General features: G+C 43.6%; 1 protein-coding gene and 1 long non-coding RNA gene across 3 annotated transcripts in view; both read right to left on the bottom strand.

The window, feature by feature from the left end:
• The window catches only part of LOC139762963 (uncharacterized), a 102,207-nt gene extending 98,531 nt beyond the window's left edge, over positions 1-3,676 (bottom strand). Inside the window, exon 1 of one of the 2 annotated variants that reach the window (XM_071688303.1) lies at positions 1,087-3,676. In XM_071688303.1, coding sequence (XP_071544404.1) covers positions 1,087-1,159 — 73 coding nt within the window. In that variant the 5' untranslated portion in view covers positions 1,160-3,676. The remainder of the gene's footprint in view (positions 1-1,086) is intronic. The other variant, XM_071688304.1, reaches the window with a different exon arrangement.
• Positions 1-15,176, bottom strand: part of LOC139762976 (uncharacterized) — a 198,358-nt gene extending 183,182 nt beyond the window's left edge. Inside the window, exons 1-3 of the long non-coding RNA XR_011715922.1 lie at positions 14,868-15,176; positions 4,312-4,458; positions 3,959-4,094 (exon numbers count right to left, since the gene is read on the bottom strand). This is a non-coding gene — a long non-coding RNA (uncharacterized lncRNA). The remainder of the gene's footprint in view (positions 1-3,958; positions 4,095-4,311; positions 4,459-14,867) is intronic.
• Between the last annotated feature and the right edge of the window lie 1,996 nt (positions 15,177-17,172).

Genomic DNA, 17,172 nt, shown 5'->3' with positions numbered 1-17,172 from the left:
GTTGTTAATCCATGTTGTTAATGTTACCTCCCATGTTGTTAATCTTATCTCCCATGTTGTTAATCTTATCTCCCATGTTGTTAATCCATGTCGTTAATCTTATCTCCCATGTTGTTAATCCATGTTGTTAATCTTATCTCCCATGTTGTTAATCCATGTTGTTAATCTTATCTCCCATGTTGTTAATCCATGTTGTTAATGTTACCTCCCATGTTGTTAATCCATGTTGTTAATCTTATCTCCCATGTTGTTAATCCATGTTGTTAATCTTATCTCCCATGTTGTTAATCCATGTCGTTAATCTTATCTCCCATGTTGTTAATCCATGTTGTTAATCTTACCTCCCATGTTGTTAATCCATGTTGTTAATGTTATCTCCCATGTTGTTAATCCATGTTGTTAATCTTATCTCCCATGTTGTTGATCTTATCTCCAATGTTGTTAATCCATGTTGTTAATGTTATCTCCCATGTTGTTAATCTTATCTCCCATGTTGTTAATCCATGTTGTTAATGTTATCTCTCATGATGTAATATGTATACCATGTTCTTAATCTTATATACCCACCCTAATCCTGGTTATTCATCACTCACTGCCACAGATTCACCCAATCCTGGTTATTCATCATTCACTGTATTACTTTCCAGGTTTTGATCATTCACTGCCACTGAGACTCACCTAAACCTGGTTATTCATCATTTACTGCCATTGAGACTCATAAATCTGATTATTCATCACTCACTACCACTGAGACTCACCTAAAACTGATTATTCATCATTCACTGCCACTGAGACTCACCTAAAACTGGTTATTCATCATTCACTGCCACTGAGACACACTTGATCCTGGTTATTCATCATTCACTGCCACTGTGACTCACCTAAACCAGGTTATTCATCATTCACTGCCACGGAGACACACCTAAACCTGGTTATTCATCATTCACTGCCACTGAGGCACACCTAAACCTGGTTATTCATAATTCACTGCCACTGAGACTCACCTAAACCTGATTATTCATCATTCACTGCCACTGAGACACACCTAAAGCTGGTTATTCATAATTCACTGCCACTGAGACTCACCTAAGCTGAAGAAACAGACAGTCAGGAAGGCGAGAAGACCCCACAACCGTTCCACCACTCGCGCACGGGCCATCCTGGGTCCCTTCCCTCTTCTTTCCCACACCTCTCGGGGTGGTCTCTCTGTCCCAACGAGTCTTTTCCAGTCACAGTGTGGGGGAGAGGAGGTCCCTCGAAGACCATGCAAGACGCGAGGGTGTCCAGAACGTGCTGATGGTCCGTGTGGTCCGTGTGGTGGTGGTGGTCCGTGTGGTGGTGGTGGTGTTGGTCCGCGTGGTGGTGGGTGCCAGAGAACAGAGTGCCTTTGGTGGGTGCTGATGGTCCGTGTGATGGTGGCTGCCGATGGTCCGTGTGGCGGTGGGTGTCAGAGAATAGGTATGCCTCTTGTTACCGATGGTCCGTTTGATGTGGTGGCTGCCGATGGTCCGTGTGATGGTGGGTGCCAGAGGGTCCGTGTGGTGTGGATGCCAGAGAACAGGAGTGCCTCTTGTTACCAATGGTCCGTGTAGTGTGTTAGTGTCTGACGACGGTCCGTGTGGTGTGGCGTTGTGTGCCAATGGTCCGCGTGGTGTGGTAGTTGATACCGATGGTCCGTGTGGTGTGGTGGTGGCTGCCGACGGTCCGTGTGGTGTGGTGGTGTGTGTCGATGGTCCGTGTGGTGTGGTAGTTGATGCCGATGGTCCGTGTGGTGTCGTGGTGGGGTCCCGATGGTCCGTGTAGTGTGGTAGTTGATACCTATGGTCCGTGTGGTATGGTGGTGGGTGCCGATGGTCCGCGTGGTGTGGTAGTTGATACCGATGGTCCGTGTGGTGTCGTGGTGGCTGCCGACGGTCCGTGTAGTGGTGGCTGCCGATGGTCCGTGCGGTGTGATGGTGGGTGCCGACGGTCCGTGTGGTGTGGTAGTTGATAGCGATGGTCCGTGTGGTGTGGTAGTTGATAGCGATGGTCCGTGTGGTGTGGTAGTTGATACGGATGGTCCGTGTGGTGTGGTAGTGGATACGGATGGTCCGTGTGGTGTGGTAGTTGATACCGATGGTCCGTGTGGTAGTGGTGTGTGCGGATGGTCCGTGTGGTGGTGCCAGAGGAGAGGAGCAGCAGCGAGCACCTTCCCTTTTGGATGCCGACGGCCGACTGACCGCTCTCCTCCCTCGCCAACCAACCAACTGACCGACGCCTTCCCTCCCTCCCTCACTCCCTCCCTCCCACCACCACCTGCGCCTTACGCTACGTGCCATCTGTACGCCACGCAACACCTGTGCACCACGGGCCACCTACACACCATACACCAGCAATGCACGAGCTGCAAACCGCACACCAGCTGTACACTACATACCATCTGCACACTACGTACCATCTGTCCATTACACACCATCTGTACGCTACATACCATATGTACACTACACACTAGCTGTACAGTACATCAGCTGTACACTACATGCCATCTGTACATTACACACCAGCTGTACACTACACACCAACTGTGTAAGTGCCTTCTGAGAATTCTGCCATTAATCAGAGCCATTAGATGTATTCTACATCGTTATTAGCGTGTCTTGCTAGACTACATTGGTGGCAACAGCTCGGCCAGTGGCGCTAGTCCCCCCTTACCAACCTAGAAGAAAACGGAGTTTCTCGCCCTTACCGCTTTACAGAAAATGTAAAAGATGGGGGTTGTCTTAAGGCCTGTCTACACGAGCGGGCCTGATGGGCGGGCTTGCCCGTTAACGGGCATATTTGACGGGCAAACGATCAAATTGCCCGAAAGCCCGCCGAGCGAAATCTCACTGAGCTGGTGCCCGGTAGCTGGAGTTTCTACCCTGCCAGACGCAAGATCATATCGTGAACCCATAGCGGGCCTTCATCCCACGGCATAGTAGCACAGTGAACATTTAACGATGGCAGCCCAGGATAACTCTAGTGAGCCACCCACAATTGTTTGGTCTAAATGTGAATGGAATGTGAAGCTGAATAAGTAGACCCACTTGCTAAAAATAGCAGAGTTGCTTCCAGACGAGCTTTTGCTGTAATGCTGTTTCTCGTAATTGTGTCTTTCTTCACTATGTATGGCGCCACCTTTGATAACAAGATGTAAACAGTGCTTACACTCATCCTCAGGTAATTTCTGAAGTCGTCTTCCTCACTACTTTGTAGTTCATGAAGTATTGTTGCAGTGCTTCCAAACATACTTCTTTTCTTTAACCAATCTTTACACCATATCCTTTTCTTCTTGAGACACAAAGCTATTATCATCTTTTTCTTGACCATGCTAGGCAACATGGTTATCGTACCGCACTCCACCCGCTACTGGCAACATCGTCGGGCAGGCCCGGCTGTTCATCACTTCGGTCGTGTGGACAACATGCACGGGCAGGCCCGGCTGTTCATCACTTCGGTCGTGTGGACAACATTCACGGGCAGGCCCGGCTGTTCATCACTTCGGTCGTGTGGACAACATTCACGGGCAGGCCCGGCTGTTCATCACTTCGGTCGTGTGGACAACATTCACGGGCAGGCCCGCCAGAATTTGGCCGTTAACGGGCAAACCCACCGATCAGACCCGCTCGTGTAGACAGGCCTTGAGCCAACTGTGCACCTGATCCATTCGATCAACAGCAAACCAAATATAGACATCCTATGTATATAACACAACATGTTTAGTAGCCAGTATAAAGCAGTATTAACCATATAAAGGACACCAGTTTCATACTGGCTTGCAATGCAAGAAGTATGCCTACTTGAATCCACATTTACAAAGTGATATCCCCTCAAATTCTCAAAAAAATTTCCATTGGTTTAATAATCTTTTAACATCCCTTTCCAGAATCAGAACTTTGAAGTGTTTTATATCTCAAGTGGTATGATGCAACTCACTCACCTTATGTAAAGTCAGTTCATCAAAATGGGCATTATCAACAGTGAGGGATGCACCACCTATTAAATCCAGTGATAGCTTGCTGGCCGGAGTGGTACAACACTGTAGGAAGGGCATCCTTCAGAAGCTGTACCTCTGTCTGCAAGTATCACCAACTGGTTATTCAACCAAGTTACTAGATGGTACAGCAAATGTAAAGCCAGTATCCTGTCATAAAAGGGAATTCTCATGTACGATCAGTAAGGTTTTGACTTTTTTGAAGTATAACCATTATTTGATTATGAGCATTATCAGACTTGCCACTCCCTCATCCCATTTTTTGTGGAAATAACCAAGAGAACATTCATTTTAAATACCTGAAGCTCGCTTACAGCTGCAACATATTCCTCCAAGGATTGATTGGCTGAGCTCCCTTCTAAGGGGTTCCTGATGTTAACAGTCTGATCAATAGTAGTTGTTCCACTCACTCTTAGTTCTGGGAAGATGACCGGCCCACTCCATACCTTTCAAAAGACCAGTTCACGCTTTTTTCATATCCAACTGCCTCTCCTACCTTACCAAGTCAGCATCATTAAAAATCAATCTCATTTACACATTTTGGTAATAGCCAAGCAACAGAATAAGTGACACTTGTAGATCCAGCAGTGATGTGCAGGCTGTAAGTGTGTTTAAATAGTTATATGCTACAGGCATGAAGTTGTCTTGGGATAAGACCTGGGATGATGACTGTGAAAAAGAACTCAAAGTAACAGGAGTCTTCATATCACAGGTGATGGACAAGTACCGAGAGTGGCAGGGAGGGTAACAATGGAAGAAGTAGAGTGAAGACTAGAGGTCAGTTGTGCAAGAAAATGAAATGTTATGATGGAGCAGAGGGCACTGAAAGAGAAGAGAGCAATGATATTGTGGTGGTGTGTTGGAATTAAAGGACTCTCTAAATTCCTGGTAGTACAAGAATGAAAGTTTTTATGTGCCCTAATGGCATCAGTCACAACACATGAGTCCTTGTTCAATTGGGTGTAGCCTTAATCAAATGAGGTCTTGAGAGGGTTTGGTCCAACTCTAGGTGGTTACCTCTCAAACGTGCAAGAGTGTAGGACACTGATATGAAGAGATTGCCAAGTCTTGACAATTGCTGTTTATTGTAATTCAACTCCAAGACAAGTGCAGATTATGGTCCAGACACATAGAGGTGAGGTCATTGACAACCATGGGAACTAATGTGAAAGAGCCTTACAAAGCTCCACTTTTACTGAATAACAGGCCAGTGAAAAAAGAAAGTTGGGAGGATATGTTATCCAAGTCTAAATGAATAACAAGCCAGTGAAAAAAGAAAGTTGGGAGGATATGTTATCCAAGTCTAAATGAAAAACAAGCCAGTGAAAAAAGAAAGTTGGGAGGATATGTTATCCAAGTCTAAATGACTTTTTGAAGAATGAAAATGCAGAGGATGGACATGACGTTATATCCAAGGGCAAGGTTGTTTACAACCACAGAAGGTACTGGGAAAAAGACTTGCAATGCTCTTTTGCAATCCCATTAGGTAAAATGTCTAATGAAAAAAAAATTAGTTTATGGAAACAATTGTAGTGATGTGAAAGCATGGAAGAATCAAGACGCACTAGAGCACAGGTTTAAGAGAAGTGTTCTACCCCCTTTTGCTGAGGATAGTAGAAACTCCATTATATAAAAAATAGCTTTTAAAAACCTTGTTAGAAGCAGTGAAAAGTTTTTATCGAGGATGTAAGGCATGTGTACGTGTAGGAAGAGAGGAAAGTGATTGGTTCTCAGTGAATGTAGGTTTGCGGCAGGGGTGTGTGATGTCTCCATGGTTGTTTAATTTGTTTATGGATGGGGTTATTAGGGAGGTGAATGCAAGAGTTTTGGAAAGAGGGGCAAGTATGAAGTCTGTTGGGGATGAGAGAGCTTGGGAAGTGAGTCAGTTGTTGTTCGCTGATGATACAGCGCTGGTGGCTGATTCATGTGAGAAACTGCAGAAGCTGGTGACTGAGTTTGGTAAAGTGTGCAAAAAAAGAAAGTTAAGAGTAAATGTTAATAAGAGCAAGGTAATTAGGTACAGTAGGGTTGAGGGTCAAGTCAATTGGGAGGTGAGTTAGAATGGAGAAAAACTGGAGGAAGTAAAGTGTTTTAGATATCTGGTAGTGGATCTGGCAGCGGATGGAACCATGGAAGTAGAAGTGGATCACAGGGTGGGGGAGGGGGCGAAAATCCTGGGAGCCTTGAAGAATGTGTGGAAGTCGAGAACATTATCTCGGAAAGCAAAAATGGGTATGTTTGAAGGAATAGTGGTTCCAACAATGTTGTATGGTTGGGAGGCATGGGCTATGGATAGAGTTGTGCGCAGGAGGATGGATGTGCTGGAAATGAGATGTTTGAGGACAATGTGTGGTGTGAGGTGGTTTGATCGAGTAGGTAACGTAAGGGTAAGAGAGGTGTGTGGAAATAAAAAGAGCGTGGTTGAGAGAGCAAAAGAGGGTGTTTTGAAATGGTTTGGGCACATGGAGAGAATGAGTGAGGAAAGATTGACCAAGAGGATATATGTGTCGGAGGTGGAGGGAACAAGGAGAAGTGGGAGACCAAATTGGAGGTGGAAAGATGGAGTGAAAAATATTTTGTGTGATCGGGGCCTGAACATGCAGGAGGGTGAAAGGAGGGCAAGGAATAGAGTGAATTGGATCGATGTGGTATACAGGGGTTGACGTGCTGTCAGTGGATTGAATCAGGGCATGTGAAGCGTCTGGGGTAAACCATGGAAAGCTGTGTAGGTATGTATATTTGCGTGTGTGGACGTATGTATATACATGTGTATGGGGGTGGGTTGGGCCATTTCTTTCGTCTGTTTCCTTGCGCTACCTCGCAAGCGCGGGACACAGCGACAAAGCAAAAAGAAAAAAATATATATATATATATATTTATATATATATATATATACATATATATATATATATATATATATATATATATATATATATATATATATATATATATATATATATATATATATATATATATATATATGGGAATACCTGGTTTAAAAAGCGAGATATACATAAGTATACTTATGTAAGAGGGATAGATGGCCAGAGAGTGTTATTGGATTACGTGTTAATTGACAGGCGTGCGAAAGAGAGACTTTTGGATGTTAATGTGCTGAGAGGTGCAACTGGAGGGATGTCTGATCATTATCTTGAGGAGGCTAAGGTGAAGATTTGTATGGGTTTTCAGAAAAGAAGAGTGAATGTTGGGGTGAAGAGGGTGGTGAGAGTAAGTGAGCTTGGGAAGGAGACCTGTGTGAGGAAGTACCAGGAGAGACTGTGTACAGAATGGAAAAAGGTGAGAACAATGGAAGTAAGGGGAGTGGAGGAGGAATGGGATGTATTTAGGGAATCAGTGATGGATTGCGCAAAAGATGCTTGTGGCATGAGAAGAGTGGGAGGTGGGTTGATTAGAAAGGGTAGTGAGTGGTGGGATGAAGAAGTAAGAGTATTAGTGAAAGAGAAGAGAGAGGCATTTGGACGATTTTTGCAGGGAAAAAATGCAATTGAGTGGGAGATGTATAAAAGAAAGAGACAGGAAGTCAAGAGAAAGGTGCAAGAGGTGAAAAAAAGGGCAAATGAGAGTTGGGGTGAGAGAGTATCATTAAATTTTCGGGAGAATAAAAAGATGTTCTGGAAGGAGGTAAATAAAATGCGTAAGACAAGGGAGCAAATGGGAACTTCAGTGAAGGGCGGAAATGGGGAGGTGATAACAAGTAGTGGTGATGTGAGAAGGAGATGGAGTGAGTATTTTGAAGGATTGTTGAATGTGCTTGATGATAGAGTGGCAGATATAGGTCGTTTTGGTCGAGGTGGTGTGCAAAGTGAGAGGGTTAGGGAAAATGATTTGGTAAACAGAGAAGAGGTAGTAAAAGCTTTGCGGAAGATGAAAGCCGGCAAGGCAGCAGGTTTGGATGGTATTGCAGTGGAATTTATTAAAAAAGGGGGTGACTGTATTGTTGACTGGTTGGTAAGGTTATTTAATGTATGTATGACTCATGGTGAGGTGCCTGAGGATTGGCGGAATGCGTGCATAGTGCCATTATACAAAGGCAAAGGGGATAAGAGTGAGTGCTCAAATTAGAGAGGTATAAGTTTGTTGAGTATTCCTGGTAAATTATATGGGAGGTTATTGACTGAGAGGGTGAAGGCATGTACAGAGCATCAGATTGGGGAAGAGCAGTGTGGTTTCAGAAGTGGTAGAGGATGTGTGGATCAGGTGTTTGCTTTGAAGAATGTATGTGAGAAATACTTAGAAAAGCAAATGGATTTGTATGTAGCATTTATGGATCTGGAGAAGGCATATGATAGAGTTGATAGAGATGCTCTGTGGAAGGTATTAAGAATATATGGTGTGGGAGGCAAGTTGTTAGAAGCAGTGAAAAGTTTTTACCGAGGATGTAAGGCATGTGTACGTGTAGGAAGAGAGGAAAGTGATTGGTTCTCAGTGAATGTAGGTTTGCGGCAGGGGTGTGTGATGTCTCCATGGTTGTTTAATTTGTTTATGGATGGGGTTGTTAGGGAGGTAAATGCAAGAGTTTTGGAAAGAGGGGCAAGTATGAAGTCTGTTGGGGATGAGAGAGCTTGGGAAGCGAGTCAGTTGTTGTTCGCTGATGATACAGCGCTGGTGGCTGATTCATGTGAGAAACTGCAGAAGCTGGTGACTGAGTTTGGTAAAGTGTGTGGAAGAAGAAAGTTAAGAGTAAATGTGAATAAGAGCAAGGTTATTAGGTACAGTAGGGTTGAGGGTCAAGTCAATTGGGAGGTGAGTTTGAATGGAGAAAAACTGGAGGAAGTGAAGTGTTTTAGATATCTGGGAGTGGATCTGGCAGCGGATGGAACCATGGAAGTGGAAGTGGATCATAGGGTGGGGGAGGGGGCGAAAATTCTGGGAGCCTTGAAGAGTGTGTGGAAGTCGAGAACATTATCTCGGAAAGCAAAAATGGGTATGTTTGAAGGAATAGTGGTTCCAACAATGTTGTATGGTTGCGAGGCGTGGGCTATGGATAGAGTTGTGCACAGGAGGATGGATGTGCTGGAAATGAGATGTTTGAGGACAATGTGTGGTGTGAGGTGGTTTGATCGAGTAAGTAACGTAAGGGTAAGAGAGATGTGTGGAAATAAAAAGAGCGTGGTTGAGAGAGCAGAAGAGGGTGTTTTGAAATGGTTTGGGCACATGGAGAGAATGAGTGAGGAAAGGTTGACCAAGAGGATATATGTGTCGGAGGTGGAGGGAACGAGGAGAAGAGGGAGACCAAATTGGAGGTAGAAAGATGGAGTGAAAAAGATTTTGTGTGATCGGGGCCTGAACATGCAGGAGGGTGAAAGGAGGGCAAGGAATAGAGTGAATTGGAGCGATGTGGTATATCGGGGTTGACGTGCTGTCAGTGGATTGAATCAAGACATGTGGAGCGTCTGGGGTAAACCATGGAAAGCTGTGTAGGTATGTATATTTGCGTGTGTGGACGTATGTATATACATGTGTATGGGGGGGGGTTGGGCCATTTCTTTCGTCTGTTTCCCTGCGCTACCTCGCAAACGCGGGAAACAGCGACAAAGTAAAAAAAAAAAAAAATATATATATATATATATATATATATATATATATATATATTATCTCTGGGGATAGGGGTGAAAGAATACCTCCCACGCATTCCTCACGTGTCGTAGAAGGCGGCTAGAGGGGACAGGAGCGGGGGGCCAGAAATCCTCCTCTCCTTGTAATTTTAACTTTCTAAAAAATGGGAAACAGAAGGAGTCACGCGGGGAGTGCTCATCCTCCTCGTAGACTCAGATTGGGGTGTCTAAATGTGTGTGGATGTAACCAAGATGTGAAAAAAGGAGAGATAGGTAGTATGTTTGAGGAAAGGAACCAAGATGTTTTGGCTCTGAGTGAAATGAAGCTCAAGGGTAAAGGGGAAGAGTGGTTTGGGAATGTCTTGGGAGTAAAGTCAGGGGTTAGTGAGAGGACAAGAGCAAGGGAAGGAGTAGCAGTACTCCTGAAACAGGAGTTGTGGGAGTATGTTATAGAATGTAAGAAAGTAAATTCTCGATTAATACGGGTAAAACTGAAAGTTGATGGAGAGAGATGGGTGATTATTGGTGCATATTCACCTGGGCATGAGAAGAAAGATCATGAGAGGCAAGTGTTTTGGGAGCAGCTGAATGAGTGTGTTAGTGGTTTTGATGCACGAGACAGGGTTATAGTGATGGGTGATTTGAATGCAAAGGTGAGTAATGTAGCAGTTGAGGGAATAATTGGTATACATGGGGCGTTCAGTGTTGTAAACGGAAATGGTGAAGAGCTTGTAGATTTATGTGCTGAAAAAGGACTGGTGATTGGGAATACCTGGTTTAAAAAGCAAGATATACATAAGTATACATATGGAAGTAGGAGAGATGGCCAGAGAGCGTTATTGGATTATGTGTTAATTGACAGGCGTGCGAAAGAGAGACTTTTGGATGTTAATGTGCTGAGAGGTGCAACTGGAGGGATGTCTGATCATTATCTTGTGGAGGCTAAGGTGAAGGTTTGTATTGCTTTTCAGAAAAGAAGAGTAAATGTTGGGGTGAAGAGGGTGATGAGAGTAAGTGAGCTTGGGAAGGAGACTTGTGTGAGGAAGTACCAGGAGAGACTGAGTACAGAATGGAAAAAGGTGAGAACAATGGAAGTAAGGGGAGTGGGAGAGGAATGGGATGTATTTAGGGAATCAGTGATGGATTGCGCAAAAGATGCTCATGGCATAAGAAGCGTGGGAGGTGGGTTGATTAGAAAGGGTACTGAGTGGTGGGATGAAGAAGTAAGATTATTAGTGAAAGAGAAGAGAGATGCATTTGGACGATTTTTGCAGGGAAAAAATGCAATTGAGTGGGAGATGTATAAAAGAGACAGGAGGTCAAGAGAAAGGTGCAAGAGGTGAAAAAGAGGGCAAAATAGAGTTGGGGTAAGAGAGTATCATTAAATTTTAGGAATAAAAAGATGTTCTGGAAGGAGGTAAATAAAGTGCATAAGACAAGGGAGCAAATGGGAACTTCAGTGAAGGGTGCAAATGGGGAGGTGGTAACAAGTAGTGGTGATGTGAGAAGGAGATGGAGTGAGTATTTCGAAGGTTTGTTGAATGTGTTTGATGATAGAGTGGCAGATATAGGGTGTTTTGGTCGAGGAGGTGTGCAAAGTGAGAGAGTGTTAGGGAAAATGATTTGGTAAACAGAGAAAAGGTAGTAAAAGCTTTGCGGAAGATGAAAGCCGGCAAGGCAGCAGGTTTGGATGGTATTGCAGTGGAATTTATTAAAAAAGGGAGTGACTGTATTGTTGATTGGTTGGTAAGGTTATTTAATGTATTTATGACTCATGGTGAGGTGCCTGACGATTGGCGGAATGCGTGCATAGTGCCATTATACAAAGGCAAAGGGGATAAGAGTGAGTGCTCAAATTAGAGAGGTATAAGTTTGTTGAGTATTCCTGGTAAATTATATGGGAGGGTATTGATTGAGAGGGTGAAGGTATGTACAGAGCATCAGATTGGGGAAGAGCAGTGTGGTTTCAGAAGTGATAGAGGATGTGTGGATCAGGTGTTTGCTTTGAAGAATGTATGTGAGAAATACTTAGAAAAGCAAATGGATCTGTATGTAGCATTTATGGATCTGGAGAAGGCATATGATAGAGTTGATAGAGATGCTCTGTGGAAGGTATTAAGAATATATGGTGTGGGAGGCAAGTTGTTAGAAGCAGTGAAAAGTTTTTATCAAGGATGTAAGGCACATGTACGTGTAGGAAGAGAGGAAAGTGATTGGTTCTCAGTGAATGTAGGTTTGCGGCAGGGGTGTGTGATGTCTCATTGGTTGTTTAATTTGTTTATGAATGGGGTTGTTAGGGAGGTAAATGCAAGAGTTTTAGAAAGAGGGGCAAGTATGAAGTCTGTTGTGGATGAGAGAGCTTGGGAAGTGAGTCAATTGTTGTTCGCTGATGATATAGCGCTGTTGGCTGATTCATGTGAGAAACTGCAGAAGCTGGTGACTGAGTTTGGAGAAGTGTGTGAAAGAAGAAAGTTAAGAGTAAATGTGAATAAGAGCAAGGTTATTAGGTACAGTAGGGTTGAGGGTCAAGTCAACTGGGAGGTAAGTTTGAATGGAGAAAAACTGGAGGAAGTGTTTTAATATCTGGGAGTGGATCTGACAGCGGATGGAACCATGGAAGTGGAAGTGAATCATAGGGTGGGGGAGGGGGCGAAAATCCTGGGAGCCTTCAAGAATGTTTGGAAGTCGAGAACATTATCTCGGAAAGCAAAAATGGGTATGTTTGAAGGAATAGTGGTTCCAACAATGTTGTATGGTTGCGAGGCGTGGGCTATGGATAGAGTTGTGCGCAGGAGGGTGGATGTGCTGGAAATGAGATGTTTGAGGACAATGTGTGGTGTGAGGTGGTTTGATCGAGTAAGAGAGATGTGTGGAAATAAAAAGAACGTGGTTGAGAGAGCAGAAGAGGGTGTTTTGAAATGGTTTGGGCACATGGAGAGAATGAGTGAGGAAAGATTGACCAAGAGGATATATGTGTGGGAGGTGGAGGGAACGAGGAGAAGTGGGAGACCAAATTGGAGGTGGAAAGATGGAGTGAAAAAGATTTTGTGTGATCGGGGCCTGAACATGCAACAGGGTGAAAGGCGGGCAAGGAATAGAGTGAACTGGATCAATATGGTATACCGGGGTTGACATGCTGTCAGTGGATTGAATCAGGGCATGTGAAGCGTCTGGGGTAAACCATGGAAAGTTGTGTGGGGCCTGAATGTGGAAAGGGAGCTGTGGTTTCGGGCATTATTGCATGACAGCTAGAGACTGAGTGTGAACGAATGAGGCCTTTGTTGTCTTTTCCTAGTGCTACCTCGCACACATGAGGGGGGAGGGGGATGGTATTCCATGTGTGGCGAGGTGGCGATGGGAATGAATAAAGGCAGACAGAGTGAATTGTGTGCATGGGTATATATGTATGTGTCTGTGTGTGTATATATATGTGTACATTGAGATTTACAGGTATGCATATTTGCGTGTGTGGACGTGTATGTATATACATTGTGTATGGGGGTGGGTTGGGCCATTTCTTTCGTCTGTTTCCCTGCGCTACCTCGGAAACGCGGGAGACAGCGACAAAGCAAAAAAAAAAAAAAAAAAAAATCTCTCTTACCCTTACATTACTTACTCAATCAAACCACCTCAGACCACATATTGTCCTCAAACATCTCATTTCCAGCACATCCACCCTCCTGCGCACAACTCTATCCATAGCCTATGCCTCGCAACCATACAACTTTGTTGGAACCACTATTCCTTCAAACATACCCATTTTTGCTTTCCCAGATAATGTTCTCGACTTCCAAACATTCTTCAAGGCTCCCAGAATTTTCGCCGCCTCCCCCACCCTATGATTCACTTCTGCTTACATGGTTCCATCCGCTGCCAGATCCACTCCCAGATATCTAAAACTCTTTACTTCCTCCAGTTTTTCTCCATTCAAACTTATCTCCCAATTGACTTGACCCTCAACCCTACTGTACCTAATAACCTTGCTCTTATTCACATTTACTCTTAACTTTCTTCTTTCACATTCTTTACCAAACTCAGTCACCAGCTTCTGCAATTTCTTACATGAATCACCCACCAGCGCTGTTTCATCAGCGAACAACAACTGACTCACTTCCCAAGCTCTGTCATCCAGAACAGACTGCATACTTGCCCCTCTTTCCAAAACTCTTGAATTCACCTCCCTGACAACCCCATCCATAAACAAATTAAACAACCATGGAGACATCACACACCCCTGCCACAAACCCACATTCACTGAGAACCAATCACTTTCCTCTCTTCCTTCACGTACACATGCCTTACATCCACGATAAAAACTTTTCACTGCTTCTAACAACTTTCCTCCCACACCATATATTCTTAAAACCTTCCACAGAGCATCTCTTTCAACTCTATCATATGCCTTCTCCAGATCCATAAAAGCTACATACAAATCCATTTGTTTTTCTAAGTATTTCTCACATACATTCTTCAAAGCAAACACCTGATCCACACATCCTCTACCACTTCTGAAACCACACTGCTCTTCCCCAATCTGATGCTCTGTACATGCCTTCACCCTCTCAATCAATACCCTCCCATATAATTTATCAGGAATACTCAACAAACTTATATCTCTGTAATTTGAGCACTCACTCTTATCCCCTTTGCCTTTGTACAATGGCACTATGCAAGCATTCCGCCAATCCTCAGGCACTTCACCATGAATCATACATACATCAAATAACCTTACCAACCAGTCAACAATACAGTCACCCCCTTTTTTAATAAATTCCACTGCAATACCATCCAACCCTGCTGCCTTGCCGGCTTTCATCTTCCGTAAAGATTTTACTGCCTCTTCTCTATTTACCAAATCATTTTCCCTAACCCTCTCAATTTGCACACCACCTCAACCAAAACACCCTATATCTGCCACTCTATCATCAAACACATTCAACAAACCTTCAAAATACTTTTTATCAATCAAGCAAAGATGTAAAAAATAAAACTTTGCAGAGATACCTTAAATAAATTGCTGAAGTGGAATTAGGGTAGAGGCTCGCTATGATGGGTAAAAAAAAACTAGTAAGAATATAAAGGATAAGTGGCAACTGGTACAGTACCAGATATTAACAGGATATGTGGCATACATGCTGTAAATATAGCCTTTCACCAAAATATCATAAGAATATACAGCAGAGGTGGCGAGAAGACAGAGCAAGACAATTGTGACATGCTGCTGTCAAGAGAAAATATGAAGGACATGTATAATGTCATCTGAGATTATCTAGGCTTACCAGCATTAAGGTGATCAGCTGTGAATGCATTGACAAATGTCTTTCTACCTCTAATAACAGAGGAACCACCAGAAGTCAGGACAGCTTGGTTTCTTATTTCAGACACATCTACACCATTTACCAGCACCCCTTTGCTGCCTCTACCAGAAAGGGTTGAATTTATCTTGAGATTCCTCACAGTTAGACCTTTTGTGACACTTAAGTCACATTTTATTACCTGCAACACAAATGTACTGTCAAATCAAATGGTTCACTTAGGTTATATTCATATACAAAAATTGCAAATGTCATATGGATCAGAAGAGAGCACCATACCACATCTTCATTCTGAAGAACAGCCAAACAGTACAGCTCATCAATATTCACATTGTTGATGGTATCCACTTTAAGAACACCAATGTATATATCTTTAAGGAACTGTACCCTAGTAAGATTATTTGTGAAAGAGAAGAGAGAGGCATTTGGACAATTTTTGCAGGGAAAAAATGCAATTGAGTGGGAGATGTATAAAAGAAAGAGACAGGAGGTCAAGAGAAAGGTGCAAGAGGTGAAAAAGAGGGCAAATGAGAGTTGGGGTGAGAGAGTATCATTAAATTTTAGGGAGAATAAAAAGATGTTCTGGAAGGAGGCAAATAAAGTGCGTAAGACAAGGAAGCAAATGGGAACTTCAGTGAAGGCCGCAAATGGGGAGGTGATAACAAGTAGTGGTGATGTGAGAAGGAGATGGAGTGAGTATTTTGAAGGTTTGTTGAATGTGTTTGATGATAGAGTGGCAGATATAGGGTGTTTTGGTCAAGGTGGTGTGCAAAGTGAGAGGGTTAGGGAAAATGATTTGGTAAACAGAGAAGAGGTAGTAAAAGCTTTGCAGAAGATGAAAGCCGGCAAGGCAGCAGGTTTGGATGGTATTGCAGTGGAATTTATTAAAAAAGGGGGTGACTGTATTGTTGACTGGTTGGTAAGGTTATTTAATGTATGTATGACTCATGGTGAGGTGCCTGAGGATTGGCGGAATGTGTGCATAGTGCCATTGTACAAAGGCAAAGGGGATAAGAGTGAGTGCTCAAATTACAGAGGTATAAGTTTGTTGAGTATTCCTGGTAAATTATATGGGAGGGCATTGATTGAGAGGGTGAAGGCATGTACAGAGCATCAGATTGGGGAAGAGCAGTGTGGTTTCAGAAGTGGTAGAGGATGTGTGGATCAGGTGTTTGCTTTGAAGAATGTATGTGAGAAATACTTAGAAAAGCAAATGGATTTGTATGTAGCATTTATGGATCTGGAGAAGGCATATGATAGAGTTGACAGAGATGCTCTGTGGAAGGTATTAAGAATATATGGTGTGGGAGGCAAGTTGTTAGAAGCAGTGAAAAGTTTTTATCGAGGATGTAAGGCATGTGTACGTGTAGGAAGAGAGGAAAGTGATTGGTTCTCAGTGAATGTAGGTTTGCGGCAGGGGTGTGTGATGTCTCCATGGTTGTTTAATTTGTTTATGGATGGGGTTGTTAGGGAGGTGAATGCAAGAGTTTTGGAAAGAGGGGCAAGTATGAAGTCTGTTGTGGATGAGAGAGCTTGGGAAATGAGTCAGTTGTTGTTCGCTGATGATACAGCGCTGGTGGCTGATTCATGTGAGAAACTGCAGAAGCTGGTGACTGAGTTTGGTAAAGTGTGTGAAAGACGAAAGTTAAGAGTAAATGTGAATAAGAGCAAGGTTATTAGGTACAGTAGGGTTGAGGGTCAAGTCAATTGGGAGGTAAGTTTGAATGGAGAAAAACTGGAGGAAGTAAAGTGTTTTAGATATCTGGGAGTGGATCTGGCAGCAGATGGAACCATGGAAGCGGAAGTGAATCATAGGGTGGGGGAGGGAGTGAAAATCCTGGGAGCCTTGAAGAATGTGTGGAAGTCGAGAACATTATCTCGGAAAGCAAAAATGGGTATGTTTGAAGGAATAATGGTTCCAACAATGTTGTATAGTTGCGAGGCGTGGGCTATGGATAGAGTTGTGCGCAGGACACCGGTGGGTGTGCTGGAAATGAGATGTTTGAGGACAATGTGTGGTGTGAGTTGGTTTGATCGAGTAAGTAATGTAAGGGTAAGAGAGATGTGTGGAAATAAAAAGAGCATGGTTGAGAGAGCAGAAGTTTGGGCACTTTGAGAAATGAGTGAGGAAAGATTGACCAAGAGGATATATGTGCGGAGGTGGAGGGAACGAGGAGAAGGGGGAAAACCAAATTGGAGGTGGAAAGATGGGTGAAAAAGATTTTGTGTGATCGGGGCCTAAACATGCAGGAGGGTGAAAGGAAGGGCA

This window comes from Panulirus ornatus, chromosome 45 (assembly GCF_036320965.1).
Source record: "Panulirus ornatus isolate Po-2019 chromosome 45, ASM3632096v1, whole genome shotgun sequence".
NCBI lineage: Eukaryota > Metazoa > Arthropoda > Malacostraca > Decapoda > Palinuridae > Panulirus > Panulirus ornatus.
The sequence above is the reverse complement of the archived record's forward strand: the minus strand, read 5'-3'. Positions and strand labels throughout refer to the sequence as shown.